General features: G+C 41.6%; 2 protein-coding genes across 2 annotated transcripts; one reads left to right on the top strand and one right to left on the bottom strand.

The window, feature by feature from the left end:
• Nucleotides 1–786: 786 nt before the first annotated feature.
• Nucleotides 787–17988, top strand: gpd1l (glycerol-3-phosphate dehydrogenase 1 like). The gene is made up of 8 exons (XM_088928430.1): nt 787–972; nt 1814–1991; nt 4051–4191; nt 6493–6631; nt 7342–7454; nt 12696–12932; nt 14727–14833; nt 16002–17988. Exons 1-8 carry the CDS (start codon nt 929–931, stop codon nt 16096–16098), a joined length of 1056 nt encoding a protein of 351 aa, XP_088784556.1. The 5' UTR covers nt 787–928; the 3' UTR covers nt 16099–17988.
• A 923-nt stretch (nt 17989–18911) lies between these two features.
• Nucleotides 18912–22557, bottom strand: kiaa1143 (KIAA1143 ortholog). The gene is made up of 3 exons (XM_088929568.1): nt 22312–22557; nt 21868–22018; nt 18912–20635 (listed from the first exon to the last, which is right to left on the bottom strand). The coding sequence occupies exons 1-3, from the start codon at nt 22417–22419 to the stop codon at nt 20445–20447; spliced, it is 450 nt and encodes a 149-aa protein (XP_088785694.1). The 5' UTR covers nt 22420–22557; the 3' UTR covers nt 18912–20444.
• Between the last annotated feature and the right edge of the window lie 101 nt (nt 22558–22658).

Below are 22658 nucleotides of genomic sequence, written 5' to 3'. Positions count from 1 at the left end.
AGCTTCTCTCCCTGTCTGTGTGTCTCATGGAGACCAAGTTGGGGTATGTGAAAAAGACAAATTCCTAATATAAGAAATTGTATATGGCCAATTAAGTGATCTTGTATACAGAATTTTCCTTTGCAACTGCTTAATGAAAACGTCCAGTTCAATAAAGGAACACCTACAGTACAAAACACCTTGGAGCCAGGTTAGAAGCATTGCAATCATGCTGTTAGTTTAATAATTAGACCAAATACCTAACTGATAGGCGAGAACGAATAAAAACTCTGCCATGTAGAGGTTCACTACAGATAGTCCGCCTGTGGAAAATAAAACATCTTGCAAACTATATCATTAAAAAGATTTAAACTATTTAAAAAGCTAAGATTGTATGTAAGGCAGTGAAGCAGGGATTATGTTTAGAACCATGAAAAAAGTTAGGGAGCTGCCATTTGTGAGTACAAACGGCTGGGGAATTGTAGGAAACACCAGGCAAACCAGGTATCTGGGGGGTACCGTACGTGTCACATAGCTGCGATAAAGAACAGGACTAGGGCGCTGCCCAGAGGCATCGTGTTAAATCGTGTTGTTCCTGGTCTTTAGGAAGAGGCTTTAACTTCTACCTTGAAGCATTGCGTGACTCTGTGCTTTAAAGTATTAACGGTGAAAGCCTGTCTGTCCTTTTCTGAGTTTTGGGATGACCCCCTGACTTAGATGATCCTTTTCGACGGCGGTTTCAAAGAAAACAACTACATTTCCCACAATGCACCAGAAACCCAACTTTATGATGACGTATAATACAGCGGTCTTCAGGGCTGTCATTGGAGTAACGTTGCACACGCCTTTGTACTGTACTATCAGTACAGAAAATAACGGGCTCCTTTGTCTATACCATTAGACAATATTGTTAAACCCTTAACCCGTATTTAGTTTTGTGCTATCTACGATGACTGCACCTCTAAAAGTCTGCATTGTAGGGTCAGGAAATTGGTAAGTGCCTGTTACAACCTGATTAGCGTCGTACCCATTTTATAAATAACCTTTGGAGCTCGGTATTGGGGTATACCATGGCTAAACCCCATCTGAAGAAATCTGAAGAAAGAAAAAAAAAGGCGATCTTCTGTTTTGTAAATGGGTGTAGCTGACTAAACGTATGCTGAAGCGCAGCACCTAACGATATGAAACTGAAATGTTGCGCGCTGATTTATAGACGAACTGGTATGCAGCTTTTTGTTTGCGTGTCATAGCCTTCCTAATCCCACGTGTGAGTTAAACCGTTTTTACAGCACGGGTCCACGAGTTTACCGTGCGATTTTCCGTGGTAAAGCAACGCGTGTGCGGCATGTGGGAGTGGTCCTCTTTGCTGTGTTTGTACAGTGAAGTCTCAAGGTGACATCTGTCCCGAGCTCCAGCTCCAACTCGATTCCATTTTTAGCCCTATATCTCCAGCCTCTTTTAAGAGTTCAGTGGTCTCCTTTTAGCTTCCAGTGATTTTAGGTCATCTGGCACAGTTGAAGCTACTGAAACTAGAAAAAAACGTAATGAAATATCAGTTAAATCCCTAACGCATTATTCTTTTTTTTTTACCCTTTTCTTCTGGACCAGACAGACCCACAACTTTGCAAAGTCTGAACACCTTGTCACACATAAACTGCTGCTACCCTGCAGCCTTTTGTACTGTGTAGCTTTGTGGAGCAGTACCCCTCCCCTTGGAGCAGAATCACAGACGCAGTGTGTTTTTGAAAGTCCTACAATCCCTTTGCTGTATTATAATACTACCGTTGACGGAGCTGGGTTACAGATGACGATCTCTCTACTGTGTTATCTCCAGGGGTTCAGCCATTGCGAGGATTATAGGCCAGAATGTGCAGAAAGTGCAGAAGTTTGCCGCCACGGTCCACATGTGGGTCTTCGAGGAGGATATTAGTGGCAGGAATCTCACAGACATCATCAACACAGACCATGAGAATGTGAAGTACCTGCCTGGGTACAAGCTTCCTGAGAATGTGGTAAGAGAGGCTACAGGACTCCCTTTGGCAGAGTACATGAGTAGATGGAAAACTTGGGAGTTAATGTCTAGACACCATTCCGTGTGTCATTCCAGGCAGTGTTTCCCAGATTTGGAGTGCCCCCTGTTTATGATACAACTGAGCTCTTGATTAATAAAGCTGGCAGAGCCCTTACCCTTAATTAAGCCGCCCTTGGCTCGTCGAGGCGGTCGGAGGATCGCTGATGGACGGCACCTTTCAGTTCTTGCCCTGGGTTTTCCGTCAGAATCGAGTCAGAACTGACAGGGCCGATCAAGCACGTGCAGTGTCTTCTTGTCGAGCTGCCCCAGTCACGGCTTTACACTGTCCGAAGTGTCCTAGGTGAGGTCTGACGATGGCACAATTTAAGCTCAACATTCCTTGTTTAAAGGTCTGCAGTTTTACGATGTATATATCCTTAATGGTGCTTTTAAGTGCTTCCCCACATGGTCAAGAAAATAAAAATCATGTTGCAACATAAACAAGCAAGACCTTTTCATTAGTAGTTTCTTCAAGCTTGCTGTTCCCCTTCTGATACAGTATGTAATGTGTCATGCTAAATGCAGTACTCATTTGTAGTTGTTCATCCTCCTTTTTGTTGGTATAATTTTGGAGGTTTGTCTAGTTTGCTGCTTACTGTATACCCAAATCTAGACTGCTGATCTAAATGAAAAAGAGCAGGAGTCTCAGTTCAGATCAACGTGGAACTCCACTACTTACATCATCATGCCAATTTGAGTATTCACGCTTTATTTTCACTGTTTTCTGTTTGCCATCTTTCAATAAGATCGAAATATGTTACTTTGCGTGCCTACTGCCTGCAGTTTGAGAATGGAAGTCTTTTCTTTTGATCAGTGTTCTCAAATGCTCTAGCCTGCTGTATATCGTATGCTCCATATGCACCCATTACTTTTTACTTGATTTAAGAATTTAAAACAAGTGAGCAAGGCCTGTCCTTTTGAAATCCGTGTTAACTTCCCCTTAAATTAATATTGCTACACAGGTGATTAGTTTAGTTATAATTCTTATTTTCTGTAAACGTACATGTAATAGAAGTCCACATTATAGATGTATAATCACTTAGTTCAAGTTTGACACCCCTTTATTGACAGGTGCTACGTCATCTCTTTTCCAGTCGAAGCGTATCACCCGCCTTGAGTAACTGTTGGAAGTCTTTTGTTAATGGACTATAGATAACGTCTCTTTTTTCCTTAAGTACAATGCCATCAGACCCTAGAGATTTGTTTACCTTAAGTGCTTCTAGTACCTATAACAAGTTTGCCTCTTCTAAGCTATTATATAATATACTCTTCTCTCCTTCAGTTGCCTTAAGCCTGTCTATTTCATCTTTTGTAAACACCTGAGTGAAGTACAGTACTTTGTTAATTTAAAACATCGGCCATTTCCATTTCATTGCCTAAAATATTCCCTTTATTTTTTCTCAGTTCTTTTGCAGTTATATTACTGGAAACTTTTTTTTTTATTTTCACTATTATTTTCTTTTCCATCTCCTCTCTCTTATCTAATATCTTTTCTTTTCACTGGTGCTTACATTTCATTATATATAATTTCCTTGACTCATTCATTTTGATATTTTTTAAAAATGCCTTTCCTCTCCTTAATTTTTTTTTTCATTGGTTAAAACAGTTTTGGCCACTGGTAATGGTTCTCTCACCACTGTATTCCTCACTTGTGTTTAGAAAGGCTAGATCAACCTACACTAGACATTTACTCCCAGACAGAGTACGAAAGCAGCTGTCTTAATTTTAATTTCGGCTGTTGATAGCCATACCAGTTTTCCTGGTTTCCCCAATCTAAGTGTGTGAAATTGAATCTCCCATGATCACTACAGTATGTCTTCCTTTATACATATGGTCCTAATTATATTTTAAAAGACTGTAACAGAGGAAGTGGGCTCAATGCCTGTTCAGCAACACCTATATTCTCAACAGAGCTTGATAGCTTTTTGTGCAAGTGTGTCTGCCCGTGCAGGTGTGTCTGCCTGTCCTCAGCTGCTGTTGCTCGGCTTTCCTATTCCCAGGTCGCCGTGCCCAACCTGCAGGATGCTGCGCAGAACGCCGACCTCCTCGTGTTTGTGGTTCCACACCAGTTCATCAGGAAGCTCTGTGACGAGATGGTGGGCTGTGTGTCTCAGAAGGCGCGTGGCATCTCCTTGATAAAGGTGAGGTGTTGTGCCGCTGCCTAAATCCCCAGGTGTGCCACTCGCCCCTGCGTCCATCAAATATAAAAGCAAGAGTCCAAGAACAGCACAGAATGAAGTGAGCACCTTACTTAGGGAAGGAGAAAATAAAAATATCCTGTGTCATAAAATACTGGAGCGCTTTACAAGGCTCAGTAGAATGAGCAAGACACTGAAGTTTGCAGAATGATGGCCTCAGTCCAGGTTTCTGTGGGCAGTCTTCCAAACAGATTTGTAAATGAGTTGAATTACACTTTCCTTTCTTTATAGAGCCACCACTTTGAAGGGCTTTAAAGAAACACTGGGTCACATTCGGTGACCAGAGACGTGGCAGTTAAGGACTTCCCTCACGTTGGCCGACAGGAAAGCTTTATTGCAGCAGTGTTAAATAAAGAGGTGTGACAAGAAAAGACTCCGAACAACGTGACACGGGTTGAAATGGCTTTGAATTTCTCCTTAATGCATTATTTCTTTTTAACACTAAGGTGAAACAAGCCCAGGCCTAGCTACAGTATGTGTGCTTGGAATAATCCGCTTCCTTTAAAAAGCTGCAGTGACAGGGTTTGTTCTGTTTTCGGTCTTTATTCAGCACACTCATGACCATTAAGCGTACTTAACATTTTGATGTTGTTTAAGTTCATTTTCAAGTGGACTGGCTACCACTGAAAAATCATACCAACCCGTGTGAAGCTGAAGTAAGTGTCTAATGGCGAGACGAGTATGTGCGCAGTGGTGAAGGGTTCTGTGTCCTTTCATTGACATTAATCTTCCAATCTCCTCCTCTATCCCCTGACACACACTCTGCTGTGAGCATCGACACTTGCAATCTTAAATCTTCAGCTTAACCTCCCAGCAGTTTTGGACGATGCAAGCAAGTTTCATTTTCCTGTTATCTTATCTAATCAGAATACTAAATGCTTTACGATTAAATTTTTATTTGATTCTATTAAATGCTATTTCGATTTCTTATTTGTTTTCGCTGGAGAGAAATTATTTTGCAAGGACATAAAGGATTATAATTCAGATGTGGTGAGTGTAAAGTACTGTAAAAAAAAAAACTTTGCTGATGAAGCTGCCATACTGTACATGAAGGATGATTACAGAAATACTTTATCTTTTAAAACTTCAGAACAGGTCAGTACATTTTAAAATTCTAGTGTGTTTGGAATCTTTCATAGATGAAGTTTTAGATTTTTTCCCCTTAAGTCTTCTTTTTTAAAATATTTTTTTTCCATGTGGAGTTTTGAAACCTAAAACAATAGTGTTTAACATCAAGAGCTATTCAGTGTGCTGATAACTGATAAACTGCAGGGTTACCATCTTTTAGCTAATTCTCATCAGATCTTAGCAGCTAATCATGGCTAGTAGTTCAGGTGGGGAGCTGCGTCAGCATGCGTAGGCTGCAAAAGGAACAAGTAATAGGTTTATTCCATGCTGAAAAAAAGAAGAAAGAGAACACAACGTTTCGGCCGTGGAGCCTTCTTCAGGTGGGACCTTCAGGTTGTCACCTGAAGAAGGCTCCACGGCCGAAACGTTGTGTTCTCTTTCTTCTTTTTTTCAGCATGGAATAAACCTATTGTTCCTAATCATGGCTAGGCCAGGCAGCGATTGGACTGGAGGCCTTTAGAGAAAGCATGTATCTGGCTGAAAGTGGTGTTGGTGGACACATTTCTCTCTGAATTTTAATTTTTGAGACATTATGGTGACAGGGGCCCTGTGCTGTAGGAAAATACAATATTTCAGATTCCTTCAGACATGTTTAACAGAAGACCTGGCGACTTTCTTGGGAAACATCCTGTGGTACAGATCATAAGAGTAGGGGTATCAAACCCAGGGTGCTGAATACACTTCGCTCTGCTCTAAATCTGACCTCCCTAAATTCAACCTTTAATTCAACTACAGAAGCAATGGTCCGCTTCTCTACTCGATTCTCTGTGTGGCTCAAGTGCTGCTGTATTACGTGAGTCAATTTTAAAAAAAAATATGGTGTCAAGGGTGATTATACTTTATTCTGCTTTTTGTTTTTTTTTTAGTAATATCTGGAGAACTGTTTTTTTAACTTCAGGAATCGTGAAGCTTTTTTACTCCAAGAATCTTGAAGCCTAGAAGCTTGAAAGGGTTCTGAAAGATACTTTAGAGCTGAGTTGTGGTGTTTTTTTGTTGTTTTTTGTGTTTCCTGCGTCTTAAAATCTGGAGTACAAAACGTCTTTTTGGCATGCAAAGCTTGCTCCCTCGGTCATCGATAGCAATTACTTGATTTGCATCTTTCAATTCTGTGCACAGGGCATAGATGAAGGCCCAGAAGGACTCAAATTGATATCCGACATCATCCGAGAGAAAATGGGCATCGACGTCAGTGTCTTGATGGGAGCCAACATCGCCAACGAAGTGGCAGCAGAAAAATTCTGTGAAACCACAATAGGTACTGCAGTTACTACAGCCTTTTTTTTCTGCACAAAAACACAGCATTGAAAAAGACAGTAGAGAGTTTTTGTGTATTTCTGATTAATGTTCACTGAACTGTGTGAATCCTTATGTAGTAAAATAATGGACCAGTTTGTGAATATGTAGTATTAGGTAAAAATAAAGTATTTTTTCTCCAAATGTGATAAGCCAAAGAGCAAGACATTCCTGGTTACAATTCTTTCGCTTTCTGGGAATCTTTTTTCTTCAGATTCACCCAAGAAAAACAATCTTTCAGCTTGGCACTGTGCAGAACGATATCAAATCCATATTGTCATTTATTGTCATTGTTTTTCCACTTCAACTGTAGGAAGTGAATGAAAACTTCAATACAGGAGGAGTTACTTCTGGCTCTCAAGTGTTTGAGTGCTTTATGGTTTTTCAAGACTTTTACAGCCTGTGCAGAAACTGTGACAGCACCAATTAGTTTTCCACAAGAGGATTAAAGTCATTAGTTGGTTCCCAGGGCTGTTGGAAGAGGTTAAGTGATTAAATAGATCAGGGTGACACTTTCTGGAATAAAATGTTTTATTCATCAGCATGTATACTTTTTATAATTGTCTTTGGTTAATGCATTCTTTTGCACTGCCTACAGTGTGTGCATCGGCTGTGTATGGCTGCCGTTGAGATGATTAATCATGGGAAAACAGGTGCATTTCTTAATTTCAGGTAGTAAGAACATGGAGAACGGCCTCCTCTTCAAAGAGCTCCTGCAGACACCTAATTTCCGCATCACGGTGGTGGATGACGCAGACACTGTGGAGCTTTGTGGGGCTCTGAAGGTAACAGATTTCTTTGCATCACGTTAGTCTCCTGTACACTGTGAGACTACTCCACACACAGGAGGCCCTTGTCATTGCAGCAATTAGTGTAGCCTGATGTCTGCGCTGTCTGCCAAAACACTTGCACTCCTGCTTCCCCATGGTCTTAATTGGGAATGTGCTTGGGTGGATGAGTCACCCCTGTTTTTAATGGGAGACTCCTGGGAAAGCTGAGGTTGCTGCTGATAGAGAGGTTAGTGGGGCCAGTAGGGGGCCCTCCAGTAATGCCCCAGTATAGTGATGTGGACACTATACTGTAAAAAGGCGCCGTCCTCCTGATGAGATGTAAAACCGAGGACCTAACTCTCTGTGGTCATTAAAAATCCCAGGGTGTTTCTCGAAAAGAGTAGGGGTGTTACCCCGGCATCCTGGTCATGACCTCCTAATAATCCAGGTGGGGCTGCACACTGGTGGGGGTGGAGGGGATCCCCATTACCTGTAAAGCGCTTTGCGCGGAGTGTCCAGAAAAGCGCTACAGTATATAAGTGTAAGGAATTATAATAATGAGACATTTATTGAGGCCATGTAGTGTTCTGCTCGGTACCGTATTATCTACAACCCAGGCTCACTGGTTTAGCAGATTCCTGTGATTGTGCTCCAGATTTGCTTTAAGATCGTAGGGCAAGTAGCATCAGAGGAGACGGGGGTCCTTGAAGTGGGACGGTGAGGTATGGTAGCACGTTCCGTCTTGCAAAATGCCAGACTTAATTATTCCTTTGTTGCTTTAAAAACATTGTTTCAGCAAATGTCGTTGTATCAGAATGAAACAGTTTTGTTTTCAATGAAATGGGTAAGCATTTATTTGTATTATATTTTAATCGGAGTTATATCTCACTGCTATTCCGTAAAACAGTTTTTATTTAATGGACTGGAAGTGTCTGAACTGTCTCTTGGGTGTTTTATGCAAAACTGAATTATTTGATTTACAGAACAATGTATTGTACTTAAAATGCAAAGGGGAAAAGGATTGTAATCAGGTCATCATGCGTGTGCTGAGCAAATCCTAAATTTCTGATAGAAGCAAAAGATAAGGAACATGATGCTAAATTTATTTTGAGTGCACTAGAGTGGGTAATTGACGAATTATCATAAAAAAGAACTTGTCACTAAAGCAGTTTTTCAGCAGAATTGGTCATACTTCACTAATCTCCTTAATTCCTTTCATCACTTGATTGGTTTCATTACTGTCAGCTGAGATGCGAAGGATTAATTTACTGTACATGTACTATGGTTACCTTTATAGTTCAGTATTCCGGGTAGCACAAGATCCAGATGTTTTATTAAGAACACATGACAGTGCTTGTTCAATATTGCCTGAGAGTTTGGCCCTTAAAATGCAGGCAAGTTATCAGTTTAAGGACATTCCAAAACAGTAAAGTTAGAGTAGTATTGTATTGAGTATGTGGATTATAATTGTTGGATAAGGAGTTGTCAAACCACTATAAGAAATCAGGTCCTGACAGCAGCTTAATATGCAAGCAAAGTCTTAAGTTAATTAAAGGAAAACCAAGTTTTCACAGTACGTATGTTTATTATTCTTGGGCACAGCTTGCTAATAGAGCAATAACCAGATGGCAGGCTTACTTAGTTGGACAAATATTTATGGCAGTATATAAGAAAAATACACCACACGGAATGGTTGCAGATATTTGCAAATCACAGTCAATGATTTGCAGAGCCCTGTTTTCAACAGAAATTTCAGATTTCTGTCATTGCAATCTAGATGCAACACACCTTAAAGCAAAAGAGGTAACCTTCACCCTTTTAAACTAAAGGATCCTACCTAAGACTAAATCTCTTCTCTCTAAACCAATTCTAAAAAATGAATGGGACCATTTCCCCTATTCTCAACAGTGCATCACTAACTGTAGTGAGATGCCACTAGCCTGTGAAATTCAGGAAATCAGAATTTCCACAAATAAATAAAGTGCAGTCCCATTTAGGAAGAGATTCTTTTTCTTCAGTGATGAAGGAGGAAAACCTCACCCAGGGTCCAGACTTCTTCTATACCTTTTACTCATGAAGAAGACTCAACAGCAGATGTAATTGTTTTTGCGAATTGCTTCTTCAAAGTGACAGCACACTTGAAAGCCATAAAATGTGAAAACTGTGCATGGGACTGAATACTTTTGCAAGGGGATATAAGCTGTAAATGGATGCCCCGACTAGCTCTGTTGGTAGAGCACGAGACTCATCATCTCGGGGTAGTGGGTTCATGTCCCACATCCGGCGCCATGAAAAATTGTTACGGAAACAGGAACAGGATGATGGGGAAACATCCATAAGCTGTAACTGCTTGTTTAAACAGCGTGCTGTAGCACAGAATTAACTAGAGCCAGGAGAATTCTTTAAATTGAATTTCTTTTTCCTCTGGAAAGGATGGGAGATGAAGATAAATCTCCCCCAGGCCAGACCTCTGCTCAAACTCTGTCCAAGTGAGTTGTCAGGGCAGGTCAGAGCAGTGTGAAAGCGAGCCTTACCTGTTCCCCTCAGCGTTTACACAGACAGACTAATGGGATGTACAGTAACTCTGTATTTGACAGTGCTATTGATCAGCTCATTTTGTTTATTGATTTGGTATTGAACTGTACTTACCTATCAGTTATGTTTGACTTACGTTTATTGAATACTGATTCATTCTGACAGTTACCAATTAAGATTCCAAGTCATGGAGTGCTAATATTTATGTCTGCAGTTCCATGTTATGTTTATTATCAGCATTCATTAAACTAAGGGATGTTATGAATAGTAAAGTTTCTAATGGACAGAGGTGCAGCGTTTGTGACTGTAAAACTGAATTGCCGAAAAAATATTAATTTGCGACCATTCCGATTCTTTTCCCACTCGTGTGCCTCCAGCGTCTGCTCTGTTCCTCACACGCACAGAGGAGGAGGTGCTTTGATGACTGTCTGGTTAAGACCGCACGCTTTAGGACTCATCTGGGCCTTATCAGGATCACAGTCAGTCTGGTGCTTTATTGCTTGAAATAACAAGAATGGGATTTGAAAGTAAGAAAACAGAGCTTGTGTTATTTTCTTTCTTGTTGCGGCAGTGTAATGAGAAACAGTAGGAAACCCAGCTGCACTTACCTGATACTCCATTGATGCTTCAAAGCACTTAATTGCTGCCTCCATAAGGAGAAAACATCCGTGATACCAGGCATGGTACTTTATTACACTTGAGTTCCACCCGTCGATTGTCAGAAAACTGTTGATTCCTTGCTGTGATAATGTGGGAGTGCCAAGTCGCCACTGGCTTTAGCTGTGCCCTCTGGTGGAGGGCAGGAAGTCAACCCCACAAACTATAATCCACCTTTAGAGTCCTAGCTACACGTGCAACAGCTCAAGCAAGTCGGCCTGCTGAGCCCTTGTTTTTTCAACCTTATAGCGAAAGGCAACGTACATTCCCTCTTTCCCCCTCTCTCAGCCTCTCTTGTCTCTTATTCTTACAGCAGGCAAGACCTCGGTGTACCGCAGGTCTTTTAAACAAAAGACAAGAGCTGTGCTCGCCCTGCCCTTTTGTACCGTGAGAGGAAAGGTTATCCCTGACAGCCGAGCCTCATCCCATAGGAAAGGAGCCAAGCGCCTTTCCCTTTGCTTACCCGAAAACGCGTATTCCTCCTGGAAGCAGGGCGGAGGAAACGGCCCACTTCAGCAGGCAGGATGGAGCGGGTATATAGTGGGTAGTGGCTTTTCAGCCCAAAATACTGTATATTCAATCTACAGCCATGCTTGATATTCTGTCTCGCTGGTAAAGGCCAAGACAGCCTTCAGCTTATCTGGGGAGCACAGGACTGGATGTGGTCAGACTGAAACTCCTCCCTGTGGTGAGCTGCTGGCACCCAGAGGAAATTAGAATGGTTTACAAGTCATTTTCACATACAAACTCCAGGACTCTGCCGGTGCAGAGAGGGTCTGTTTTAAGCAGATGTAAGAAGAATTCATTCAGGAATGCGATATTAATACTATATCAGCTGAAAGATGCCCCGGTCCCCTCCGGACAATCGAAATCTGCAAGGGAAATGGAAATAGCTTTTGCTTCTTTTGCAGGCAAGAGTAATAGTATTGGAGGGGTCATCCCTTACAACCTGGATCTCAGTCCTTCCCTGCATTCCTTATCTTTTCAAATAGCTGCTCTGGCTGTGCTGGTATGACTGCACATCTGAAACCTATCCCTTTGGCTCCTGTCATCAGTGGTCAGCGATGGAATATAGGCAGCACCTGCAGACATGCTTTTCAAGTATTCTGCAGGGGACCGCAGTCTTAGTAAAATGAGGAGCTCTCCAAGCTTGTCCTTTTCAAACAGATACATAACCACTGAGAAATCTACTTAAGTGATGGAGCTCCTTTTCTGAAGCACTGTGATTTCATAATGCTCACTGATTTATGCACTTATTCCCTTGAAGTTCCTTCTGAAGTAACAAGTAAATGAGAAGGACAGTTCGGCTGTCTCAGATGAATACCAATTGCTTTAACCTCCTCACTGCAAAGTTGGATGTTTATTCATAAGGATGAAAAGCTGCTGTAAGATGAACAGTATACAGTAGGTGGAAAAGGCGTGTAAACTGAGGAGCAGTCTGTGCACAGATTTAGGAATTTGGGAGCTACAGAATGTCCTCCTGTGAAAACCTAGAAAGCCTAAGACACAGGTGTATGTACTGTTGTAACAAACAAATAAGTACTGTTGTTCAAAGATTATAGGTGCAAAGCTCCAGTTTTATAAAGCAAACTTAAGCGGTTTCTGATGCAAATTGTTGCCATGGTAATGGGGGAAGGTCACCTGTGTTTGGACATTCTCCAGACCTTGAACACTTTGAATGGCTGGTCTCATCTTCCCATAGTTAGGGAGTCTGTAGCTCGCACTTGGAATCTCTCATCGGTTAACTCCCGTCCCTGCCTTTACTCAAAAGTGCGTAAGCATGGAACTTCTTGTACCAAAAGAAGTCTTTGTACAGAAAGAAATCAGTTAACCCTTTTTTCACATCTCATATCTTTCTTTCTGCCAGACCTGACGTTCATTGCTCTCAGTAACTTAATTGGACTGATCCAACATAGCGTACGTTCACAGGCCTGATATTTTTTCGCAATGTGTTGGCTTCAGCAACTGATCACAGTACAGGTACGCCAGGTGTGTAAACTGAGAAGCAGAGCCAGGAGCCGCTGTGAGGTTGCTTGACTGTCCCCTCTGCGCCCCTCTGCTCAGAACATCGTGGCGGTGGGCGCCGGCTTCTGCGACGGCCTGCGCTGCGGCGACAACACCAAGGCCGCCGTGATCCGCCTGGGCCTGATGGAGATGATCGCCTTCGCCAGGCTCTTCAGCAAGGACGGCTCCGTGACCTCCGCCACCTTCCTGGAGAGCTGCGGCGTGGCCGACCTCATCACCACCTGCTACGGGGGCCGCAACCGCAAGGTGGCCGAGGCCTTCGCGAGAACCGGGAAGGTAGGCCGGGCCCGCGGGCCTCGCTGACCGCTCGTCTTCCGAGAGGAACCCGGTGATCGCGACGCGGGAAGAGGCAGCTTCGTGTCTCGTCAGGGAATGAGTTCTGCTTACAAACCCTGCTTTGCAGAAGTCTTAGACGTGTTGCGTTGTCCTGCTCTTCTGAGTTTTCTCGTGTGATCTACTGAAACGTTAGTTGTTTGAAGCCAGGGGTCCCAAGCTCAGAAAACTGATGGGCCTCATGCCTTTTGTTTTTTTTTTTTCCTTCAACCTAAATAGTCAATTAAACAGTTAACCTCAATATATTCTATATTACACATATGTTATAGAGGATTTCTCTTGAGGTCATCTATCCAAGACGTTCACTTCATTGTAGGTGGGGTTGCCTATAAATCACCTCAGAGCCTGGTTAAAAGTTCTACAGTAATAGATAGATAGATAGATAGATAGATAGATAGATAGATAGATACTTTATTGATCCCGTGAGGGAAATTGCAGTGCAACAGCAGCTTAACACACACAACACAGCCACAGTGTAACGAATTATATAATAATAGTACAATACATACAATACAATACAAGAGTTACTCACAGTCCGGACGCACAAGAACAAACTAGAACAGAACAGTACACAGAAAATCGTATCACACTCATATCACACATATGAATATAAATATAGATGTAACTATAGATATAAATATAAATGTATTGCACAGGTCCCTGGCATATATTGCACAAAAAGTGGTTGTAAACGGGAAAAAGAAAAAGAAAAAGAAAGAGAACAGATGTAGCAGTAGATGTGTAGATGCGTTTAGTCCAGAAACAGGTCACTGTCGATGTTGCCTCTGCCAAGACGCAAGGTGGATGCGTTGTACAGTCTTATGGCAGACGGCAAGAATGACCTCCTGTAGCGCTCCCTGTCGCACCGTGGATGAATCAGTCTATTGCTGAACGTGCTCTTCATTCCTGCCAGCCTGTCAAAGAGGGGATGGGAGAAGTTGTCCATGATGGCCTCTAGTTTGGACCTCATTCTCCTCTCAGCCACTACCTCCAAGGAGTCCAGGTCAAACCCAATGACAGAGCTTGCTCTCCTGATGAGCTTGTTCAGCCTTTTGGAATCTACTGCTCTAATCCCAGAGCCCCAGCACACCACTGCGTAGAAAATGGCACTCGCTACCACCGACTGATAGAACATGTGTAGCATCTTACTACACACATTGAAGGACCTGAGCCTCCTCAAGAAGTAGAGTCGGCTCTGTCCCTTCTTATAGATGGCCTCGATGTTCTTAGACCATTCCAGTCTATCGTCGATGTGCACTCCCAGGTACTTGTACGAGTCCACCATCTCCACGCCACTCCCATGGATGTAGACAGGAGTAGGTTTGACCTTTGCATCTGAATGCATCTGGTTCAAAAGACACCAGGCCCTCCAGCAGCCATCCAGTCCCCAGTAGTTAACCCTGATGTTTCTTGTCATCCACAAAGCCCTTTACCTCTTATCTGAATGCACAGAGGAAGAAATGAAGTCAGTGACAGCAGAGACCTTGTGATCGGGCTTTTGGAGTTTGTGATCAATGTGAATTTAAGATGGTAAAAAGACAACTTGGGCTTCTTCTCCTCCAAAGTAACCTGTATCAATATGAAAGGTATAATATAGCACTGAAAAAAGAAGCTTTGAATTGAAGATGCAAGGTGGAAAACGTGGAGTGGCGTGATCACGTCTTGTCCGTCGAACCCGTGCACGAGCCGTGGCTGCGCCGGCGTCCGTGTGGATTGAAGCCTGCCTCTCCCCGGCAGAGCATCGAGGAGCTGGAGGGGGAGATGCTGAATGGCCAGAAGCTGCAGGGCCCGCAGACCTCCGCGGAAGTGTACCGCATCCTCCAGCAGAAGGGCCTGGTGGACAAGTGAGTAGCTGCCCCACGCCTGGCCTGTGCAGGGTCCTCTGATTCCCCAGGGGGCTCAGGCAGTCTTAATCAGCACCCTGTCGGACGGAGCTGGCATTCACTGTGCAAGGGGTGGTCTTGACGGCACTGATTGTACTGGCCTTCCGCAGTGTTGGGAGCAGTCCAATCACAGACTCTTTTAAACGTCGTTTAACATTTTACGTTTTCCCGTTGGCTGGAAAATATGAGTACGCGTATGCTCGTGCTTTATCTGTTATATTCATTCATTGCAGTGTGAATTCATTGCTACCTACGTTTTTCCAGTGCTGTATGGTGAGAGCATACCACAGCACACTGGCAGCACAGGACAGAACGTTTCTTTCCATTTACAGTGTAGAGGATGTTCTTTAGTCAGTCACCTTGTGTGATATACAACATCTTTTCATGAAGTGTGCTTGAGATCCACCTTACAATAAATCATGTTCACAACAGGACTTTGGCTCAGGTACAAGTAAAGTTATGACATGCATTAAAATGACATTTCAGATAAAAGAGTGATGCTGACATGCTAGTGAAACCGCTACTCAGCTGGTATAAAACATGCAGGGTGCAGGATTCTCTCCTGCAACGCACACTGAGCCATAGTTTGAGTACTTCGTGTATTCTTGTCAAGTCTGACCTCTAGCCTGGGTTATTTATCAGTGCGCGACCCAAAGTCATACCCGTGCTTGCTCACAAATAATCCTTTATCTGCTAGTCGCTCTATTGCAGCTTCAGACAATTTTCAGACTCTGCGGCGAAGCACTTTACTGCCCTGACACACTGTCCGAAGTGCAAGATGAGCCACAGGCTGAGGAGTTTTTTCAGCTCACAGTCGTGTTGGGTTGCGGATACTCCCTAGTGACTTAAGCTGAGAGCCTTTTATCGGAGGCCGCCCTTTTATGGTGAAAGGATGTAAATTCTGGTTTCTCCTCTCAGCGCTAAACAGATTTCACACACTGATTGGGTTGAATAAATGTGAAGAAGTCAGTCAGAGGAAACTCCTCTCAGCCCTGCTCGCTTATCTGAAGGATGTAGAACTTTGGATCTAAAGGAGACAATATAGTGTCCTGAGAGACAAGTGAACTAAATCTGCTGTTTCAAATAATAATGATCATTCTGTTCCACTGTTTTCCCTCAATGCCTCTAGGTTTCCACTGTTCACGGCTGTCTACCAGATCTGTTACGAAGGGAAGCCAGTTCAAGAGATGATTTCCTGCTTGCAGAGCCACCCGGAGCACATCTGATCGGGTGTCTGGCACTGCGTCCACCTTGTTGCACTGCTCACGCTGATCAGCCTGGAACAGTGCTGCAGTGAATGGGGTGGAGTGGTTAGTTATAAAATCAGATGCTTGTCACCTCAGCACTGGGGAAGCATAACATTTCAAATAACTATAAAGAAAAATCATCCTGTGTTTCTTTTCTTTATCTGGTACACTTCTGAGTGCATTACAAAATACTGTTTACACTGTAAATGAAGTAGTACAACTTTGGTTTATGAATGAGCATAATGTACTATTGTTTTTTTAAATGCTGCTTTTTTACTTATTTGATAATACAGAGAAGCAGAAGAAGAAATGTGTCAATTTCCAGACAGGATTGGAACTACAAATTAATAATTCATTTTATAAATATACAGTATATACAGTATACACTGTTCAGTGTATGTTTAATTTTCACTGTGAAATACAAGGGTTCTTTTTTGATTTCCTTTTATTTTCTCTTGTGGAATAGTATTTTTAAGAAAGATTTCTTCAGGTTTTCAATTCAATTCTTCAGATGTTTTTAAAGTATACCGTTAAATAATCATAATATCAATTATAGGGTAAGGCTTTGGATAACAGTCAAAGTGTGGAGTAAGATGCACATTCTGAAAACCAATTTTTTATGATCTTCGGCAGTGGTTTGATGTTTTGAAATTAGATTTTCAATAAGTTTCTTTCATTAATTATACAGTTCTGTTTTCTAGCCTGTTTTCTCACAATACACTAATTCCTGGGTTTTTGTTGTCGTTTTGTAAACCTAGGTTACATTTCATACTGTACAAACATCTGCAGAAAGGATCTATTATTTCTAAACAATATGTTGCAAAATTCAAATTCTGACAAACTATAAATGGGGAATATTGTTTTATACTTCAGATTAGTTGCAGCAGTCAAATGTAATTATAAGCTGTTGATCTTGACTGCAAAGGTAGTCCTTCAATCAACAGCTAAGAAGAGTGAGACCCAAAGAGGGCCAGTTTGTATCCAATAAAACCATGGGAATCTGTATAGAAGTCTGACCTGGCAACCTTTGTTTCTGTAAAACACAATTCAGCACTTGATATAACAAAACCAATATTAGTAAAAAAAATACATTTTAAATTTTAAGCAGAGAATGCAGAGAGGTAACCGGGCTGGTTTACTGTCAGCTCACAGCAGCTCACCGACACCTCAGTCTGTCTCCCTACGATGTCTCAAGCTTTGCACTCGTTTCAGACTGGAGCCCTTTGCCTCCACCACAGTCCCTCCCCCGGAAAAAAAAATATTCAGAATGATCAAGATAATTTAGAAAAATGCCTGCTGGAAAACAACATTTTATTCAAAGGCAAATAAAGACTTATAGACATTGCTTTGTTCAATAGACCCTCAGGTCTCCAGTTCATAATGAGAAAGCTTTAGATTCTTTTAGATGTGTAGATCTCTAGTTGAAAGAACAAGCCTTACTTGCTTTTTGTAGCCTTGTCTGTATTGGACAAATTAAAAAAAGACGCTTTATTTTTCAGTTGTGTGGCGCACATTCTGTCCAGCTTCCAGAAGACGTGCATCACCGGTGATTTGTTTTCTTCGTGTACCTTATCAAAATGTATTTCAAGCACCAGAGTTTTCTGTGAAATAACTCGAAGCAGTCACAACATTGATAGCTTGTGTCTGCAGCTCGTTAAAGTCTTTAAGTAGACTCTGAATATACTAAGGAATGTACAGTAACATGACATTAATATGTAATTGGAGAATTGTTATCAGTAAGATATAATTCTGTTTTGTATGAATTCATCCTTACGTTATTCACTGTTTTATGCCTCTGGAAAATCCTTTATTGAACTTAAAAATTGTATGCACTACATGTTTGTTGGAATAAATACTCGTGTAACTCTGTTTTTCATGGCTCATTGTGTCTGGTAGCATTTCATTTATTCTATTGATTTTTTTCTGTTTTTCTCAGGTGTATGAAAGTAAAAACGTTCACAGTAAGCCCTGATGAATTGTTGAAATGCAATGCTCAGATCTTTATGCTAATGATATGATCATTTTCTGAAGCATTTTATTTAAGTAGTTCAGATCTTAATTCCTTCAGACTTTTTAAGGTACAGAAATGACTAAATAGTCCTGTATATTTCTTAAGCATAATAAATTGTATATTTAGATGCTGAAACAGGTTGTCAACCTTTTGCAAAAAAACAAGAAAGCGCTTTTATTTAATGTTTTTTAGAAATGCCAGTGCAAACAGCGCCACCTGCTGGCAACGGGATAGATTTATCCAGCAGAGAACTGGGGGCTATGAAAAACAATTGAAATTGCTTTTGACGGGGTTGTGGATATATATCCCTTGGGGCTTCTATACCAAGGAAGTCTCAACATCCAAGAACATGAAGGGACAACGGATCAAACAGTTACTTTCAGAATCACTGCAGTGTTGGTCTTTTCCAAAGTCTAGAATTTGAACATATTTTAATTACACTAGAACTAGACCTTTCAGTTTTTTTTTCTCTCGTCTGATTTTTAAAGACAAACGACACTGGATTCATATCAATTATCCTCTAAATGACAAACCAGAGACACGGATTCATCTTGCTAGAACAGCTTTAAGAAGGCGACAGCTGAAAAATTATTCAACTTAAGAAAAGAGAAATGTTCTTTTTAGATTCATTCTTGAGTGTAGATATCTTGAAAACCTGAGTTTACACAATGATACCCAATTCTAATGATGGGTTTACAGATGACACGTTTGTAGGTGCTCTACAGAATTTGATCAGGTAGTTTTTGAGAAATGGATAGTGATTAATAAAATATTTCGAATCTTTTTTTTAATTAAAATCAGTTTATTGATGGTACAACAGCACCTAATAACACATTAGACACATTGCACATATTGTAACCTTTTGCAATAACTACTTAAACATTTCCTCAGCTGCTTTGTAGAAGCTTTACATAAGGTATTTACATCCAATGAATATTAATATTAAATTGTATTCTTTATGTAATGTTCATAAGGTAAAAAAGGTACATCTTCATAACTATGAAGACCACAAACATGACCATCAAGTGATACTACATGTGCCCGTCCCGATGCCTTTGGAGAAACTAGGATTTCCTGATTAATTTAGATCCAGACTTAACTAAATATTCTAAAATGTCTTGGAATAGACCCAGATTAGGAGGGCTGTGTGTTAAATATCCGAGATATGAAGACGGGGGATCTGGATGATTCCCCAGTATTGCAACCTCCCAGGCTAATATGCTTAATTAGCCTTGGAAAGGATTTACATGAATAAAATCAGTTAACTGAACAGGAATCAAGCTGAACAGGAAGGGTTATCCTTACCAGTTCCCACAAGAGTACCGAAAAATGTCACAGATAAATGTGCTCTGTCTCCTCTTCTGTTACAGCATGTCTCACAGCAGCCAGACCAAGCTGTCCTGTCCTCACACGTACATTTCTTGCTCTTTAAAGTTCTCCAGATGGGACCTTTCTCTGCATCCACGATGTTCAGCGTTCCTAGAAAGTAATTCTGATCAGGATAAAAGAACTCCCTTTTTTGGATGAAAGCACAATTATTTTTGTAACATCACATTTTAAAATAATGAACCTTTACAAATCCATCTCATCAAAATGCCGAACACAAACGCAGCATGACATTTCATACGGAGCTAGCTGGAAGGGGAGAACAGATTGGAGTTATTTACTTTTGTGCTTGGAAGTAAAGGGCATTGGATTTGTATTGATTACCTTCTGACACAGGAAATCTAATATTATGGGCTCCAAGGTGACACAGGTTTAGAATTACTGAGATTTTAAGTATTACTGACACACCACAAAATGTTCAGTTCAAACGTGATAATGTTTGGTAATAGAACATCACATTTTGTTTCAGTTTTTTAAATTTATAGCGGCCAAAAAAAATATTTCACATACACCAATTTGTAATTGCCAGCTATCAGGTATTCTGTCTCCATAGCAGGCCATGACAAGCATCTTGCAATACAAAGGCCACGTTAAGATGTCCAGTTATTTCTGTGCTTAGATCCGATATTTCTTTATCATTTGCCAACTCTACACTGTACAGGTCGCAGTTTCTATAAAATGTGAGGAAGAGCTAAAATTGTCCAAGCAATGAGATAACTGGATTAATTTTCTGACAGCTTGGCTAACATGAAAATCAGGAGGGACAACAAGAAATGAGACTTCCAATACTTCACAGTGTCCCGCAGAATGAGCACAGGAAGCCAAGTGAGGAACTGCTGGAGTCGTCGTTGATTTTAAACTGCTTCCAGTCTGCCACGGGACACCTCTCAGACAGCCCAGTCTGAGCGCGGAGGTCGCACAGCGCAAGTCAGTCTTCCTCCTCATCCTCTCCAAAAGAAAGCAGACTGCTGTTTTTCACTTTTCTCTGCGGGTTCTCCCTCTTCTTTTCCACTTCCTTCTTCTTCTTGCTGGAGCTGGCTGTGATGCCCTGGAAGGTTTCGGAGCTGCGTTTCACGGGCTTCCTGAACACGATCTTGCCGTCTGCAGGAGCGTCACCCTCTGCCAGACAAGAGCAGAAAGAAAACGTGAAGCAAACCGGCTGTAATTCTCACATGGATGTTCAACAGGCATTTCCTCCCAAGGGCCTGGGAAGACAAAGTCCAGAAGATTCTGAAATTAACCACTGAATCACCAGTTCTTAATGGCCTAAAGTTAACTGTGATTGCAATTTAAACTGGTGTTTTGTGATTATTTGGAGAAATATCATGAATAACATTCAGTCCCCAATACATTACTTGCATACCTAAAGAAGCACTGAAATATTGTGGTTTTCTTCTTTCTTTCTGCTTCCCACTCTACTTAACTTAACCTCTACCTCTGCACACTGCACACTGCACACTGACACGTCTAAACACTCAAATCACTTTATATTATTTGCTTTCAGTGAATTTCAGTTAACTCCTGGTTCTGAAGGGCTGCTGTCCTGTGATGTCCAGCGAATCTTTATGTTGTGCACTAAGCCCCGTAGAAGTGTGTGAAGATCTTCACATATTTCTGCTGAAATGGTGCTGGGCAGAAGGTATACCTTTAATCTTCCCAACATGTGGCCAGACATGCGGTCTCTGTTGCTTGCCTGTGCTTCTCAAGACTTAAAACTGTCACTTAATATATACAGAAAAGTAAAAAAAACACACTCAACTTCCAACAACTGCGACATGTCAACGACAGACCTTAATAGTAGTCTTTACATTCCTATTTTACACATTACATCTCTTATGAAAGGGCAAAAGTTTAAAAAAGTGGGACTTTTCAGTCCCACCTGACAGACGACTGCAGTGCTGCAACATGCGTTCAATCACATGATGTATGGAAATCTCTACACACATTACGGGTTGCACAATGCAATACACAACACTGTGTTTGAACTGCTTTCATGTCTAATTGTGTTGCTTCCTTTGCTAATGGAGAACAGGTTAATAGAGCTGTAACCAGTTGGATGCAGTGCATCTCAAAATAGTATCCAAATAAAACATTAGCACATCATCATCACCTACAGCAGACAGATTCTTGGTTGTACAGTATGTGTACCCTGGCGTATAGCAGCTTAAGATCACTTTACTGGCCATATACAATTTCTTGTATTAGGAATTTGTCTTGTCACAGACCCCAACTTGCTCTCCATGAGACACAGACAGGGAGAGAAGCTTGGGGTCAGAGCGCAGGGTCTGCCATTTGTACGGCGCCCCTGGAGCAGTTGGGGTTAAGCACGGTGACAAAGGAGGGGGACATACCAACTTCTCCTTTAGCACCTTTGAGTTCCCCTTTAACCTTCATGACCTCTTCAGCTGTCAGATCGCCCGTCTTGAGGACAACCACCTGTGGCCGTTCATCCTCACGGTCACTGTCTCCGCTGTCATCAGCCACCGTCGGCACCTCCTGTCTCTGAAGGATCAAAACCCAGCGAGCTGCCTGGTTACCTGTCTAAACTGGAGTCACTTCACGTCTATGTCTAAACTTGTAAATGTATACATGAGCGTACTTTTAGCTAAATACATCAAAAGACCCAAGATTAGTAATGTACATTACACCACTTCATTCACTACAATTAATTTGGCCTTAATATTAGACGGCCCGTAGATTAGCTCTGGAACCGTTTAGTTGTAGGATGAAACAAGGCGACATAATTTCTCGGACTATTTGCAGTTGAACAAAACAGATTTTCGTCATTTACTTACCTTAGTATCGATAGTTGGTCCCTCTTTGTAGCCAATATCGTTCTTAAATTTCCGGAGAAAGGATGGCTCGGTGGGCTTCACCCATGACACCTGGTTTTTCTTACTCATCCTGGATCTTTCTGCTGACTTAAACAGAGAATAAAAATCTGAAACAATTTTAGAAGCTACTCGACTCTACTGCACGACACCGCGGTTACAGGAACGGCTTTGTTTGCATGAAACGTCATTTTCATGCGCCCGCTGTCTGATCAATGACAGCTTCCTACGTCTAACTGCTGAGACGGAGGCGTAAGATTGGAATCGTGTTGGTTCTTAATAATGCCCTAATGCAATTATACTGTGGCATT

This window comes from Atractosteus spatula, chromosome 12 (assembly GCF_055471065.1).
Source record: "Atractosteus spatula isolate fAtrSpa1 chromosome 12, fAtrSpa1.hap1, whole genome shotgun sequence".
Taxonomy (NCBI): domain Eukaryota; kingdom Metazoa; phylum Chordata; class Actinopteri; order Semionotiformes; family Lepisosteidae; genus Atractosteus; species Atractosteus spatula.
Note: the sequence above shows the minus strand (reverse complement) of the source record. Positions and strands in the feature narration are given on the sequence as shown.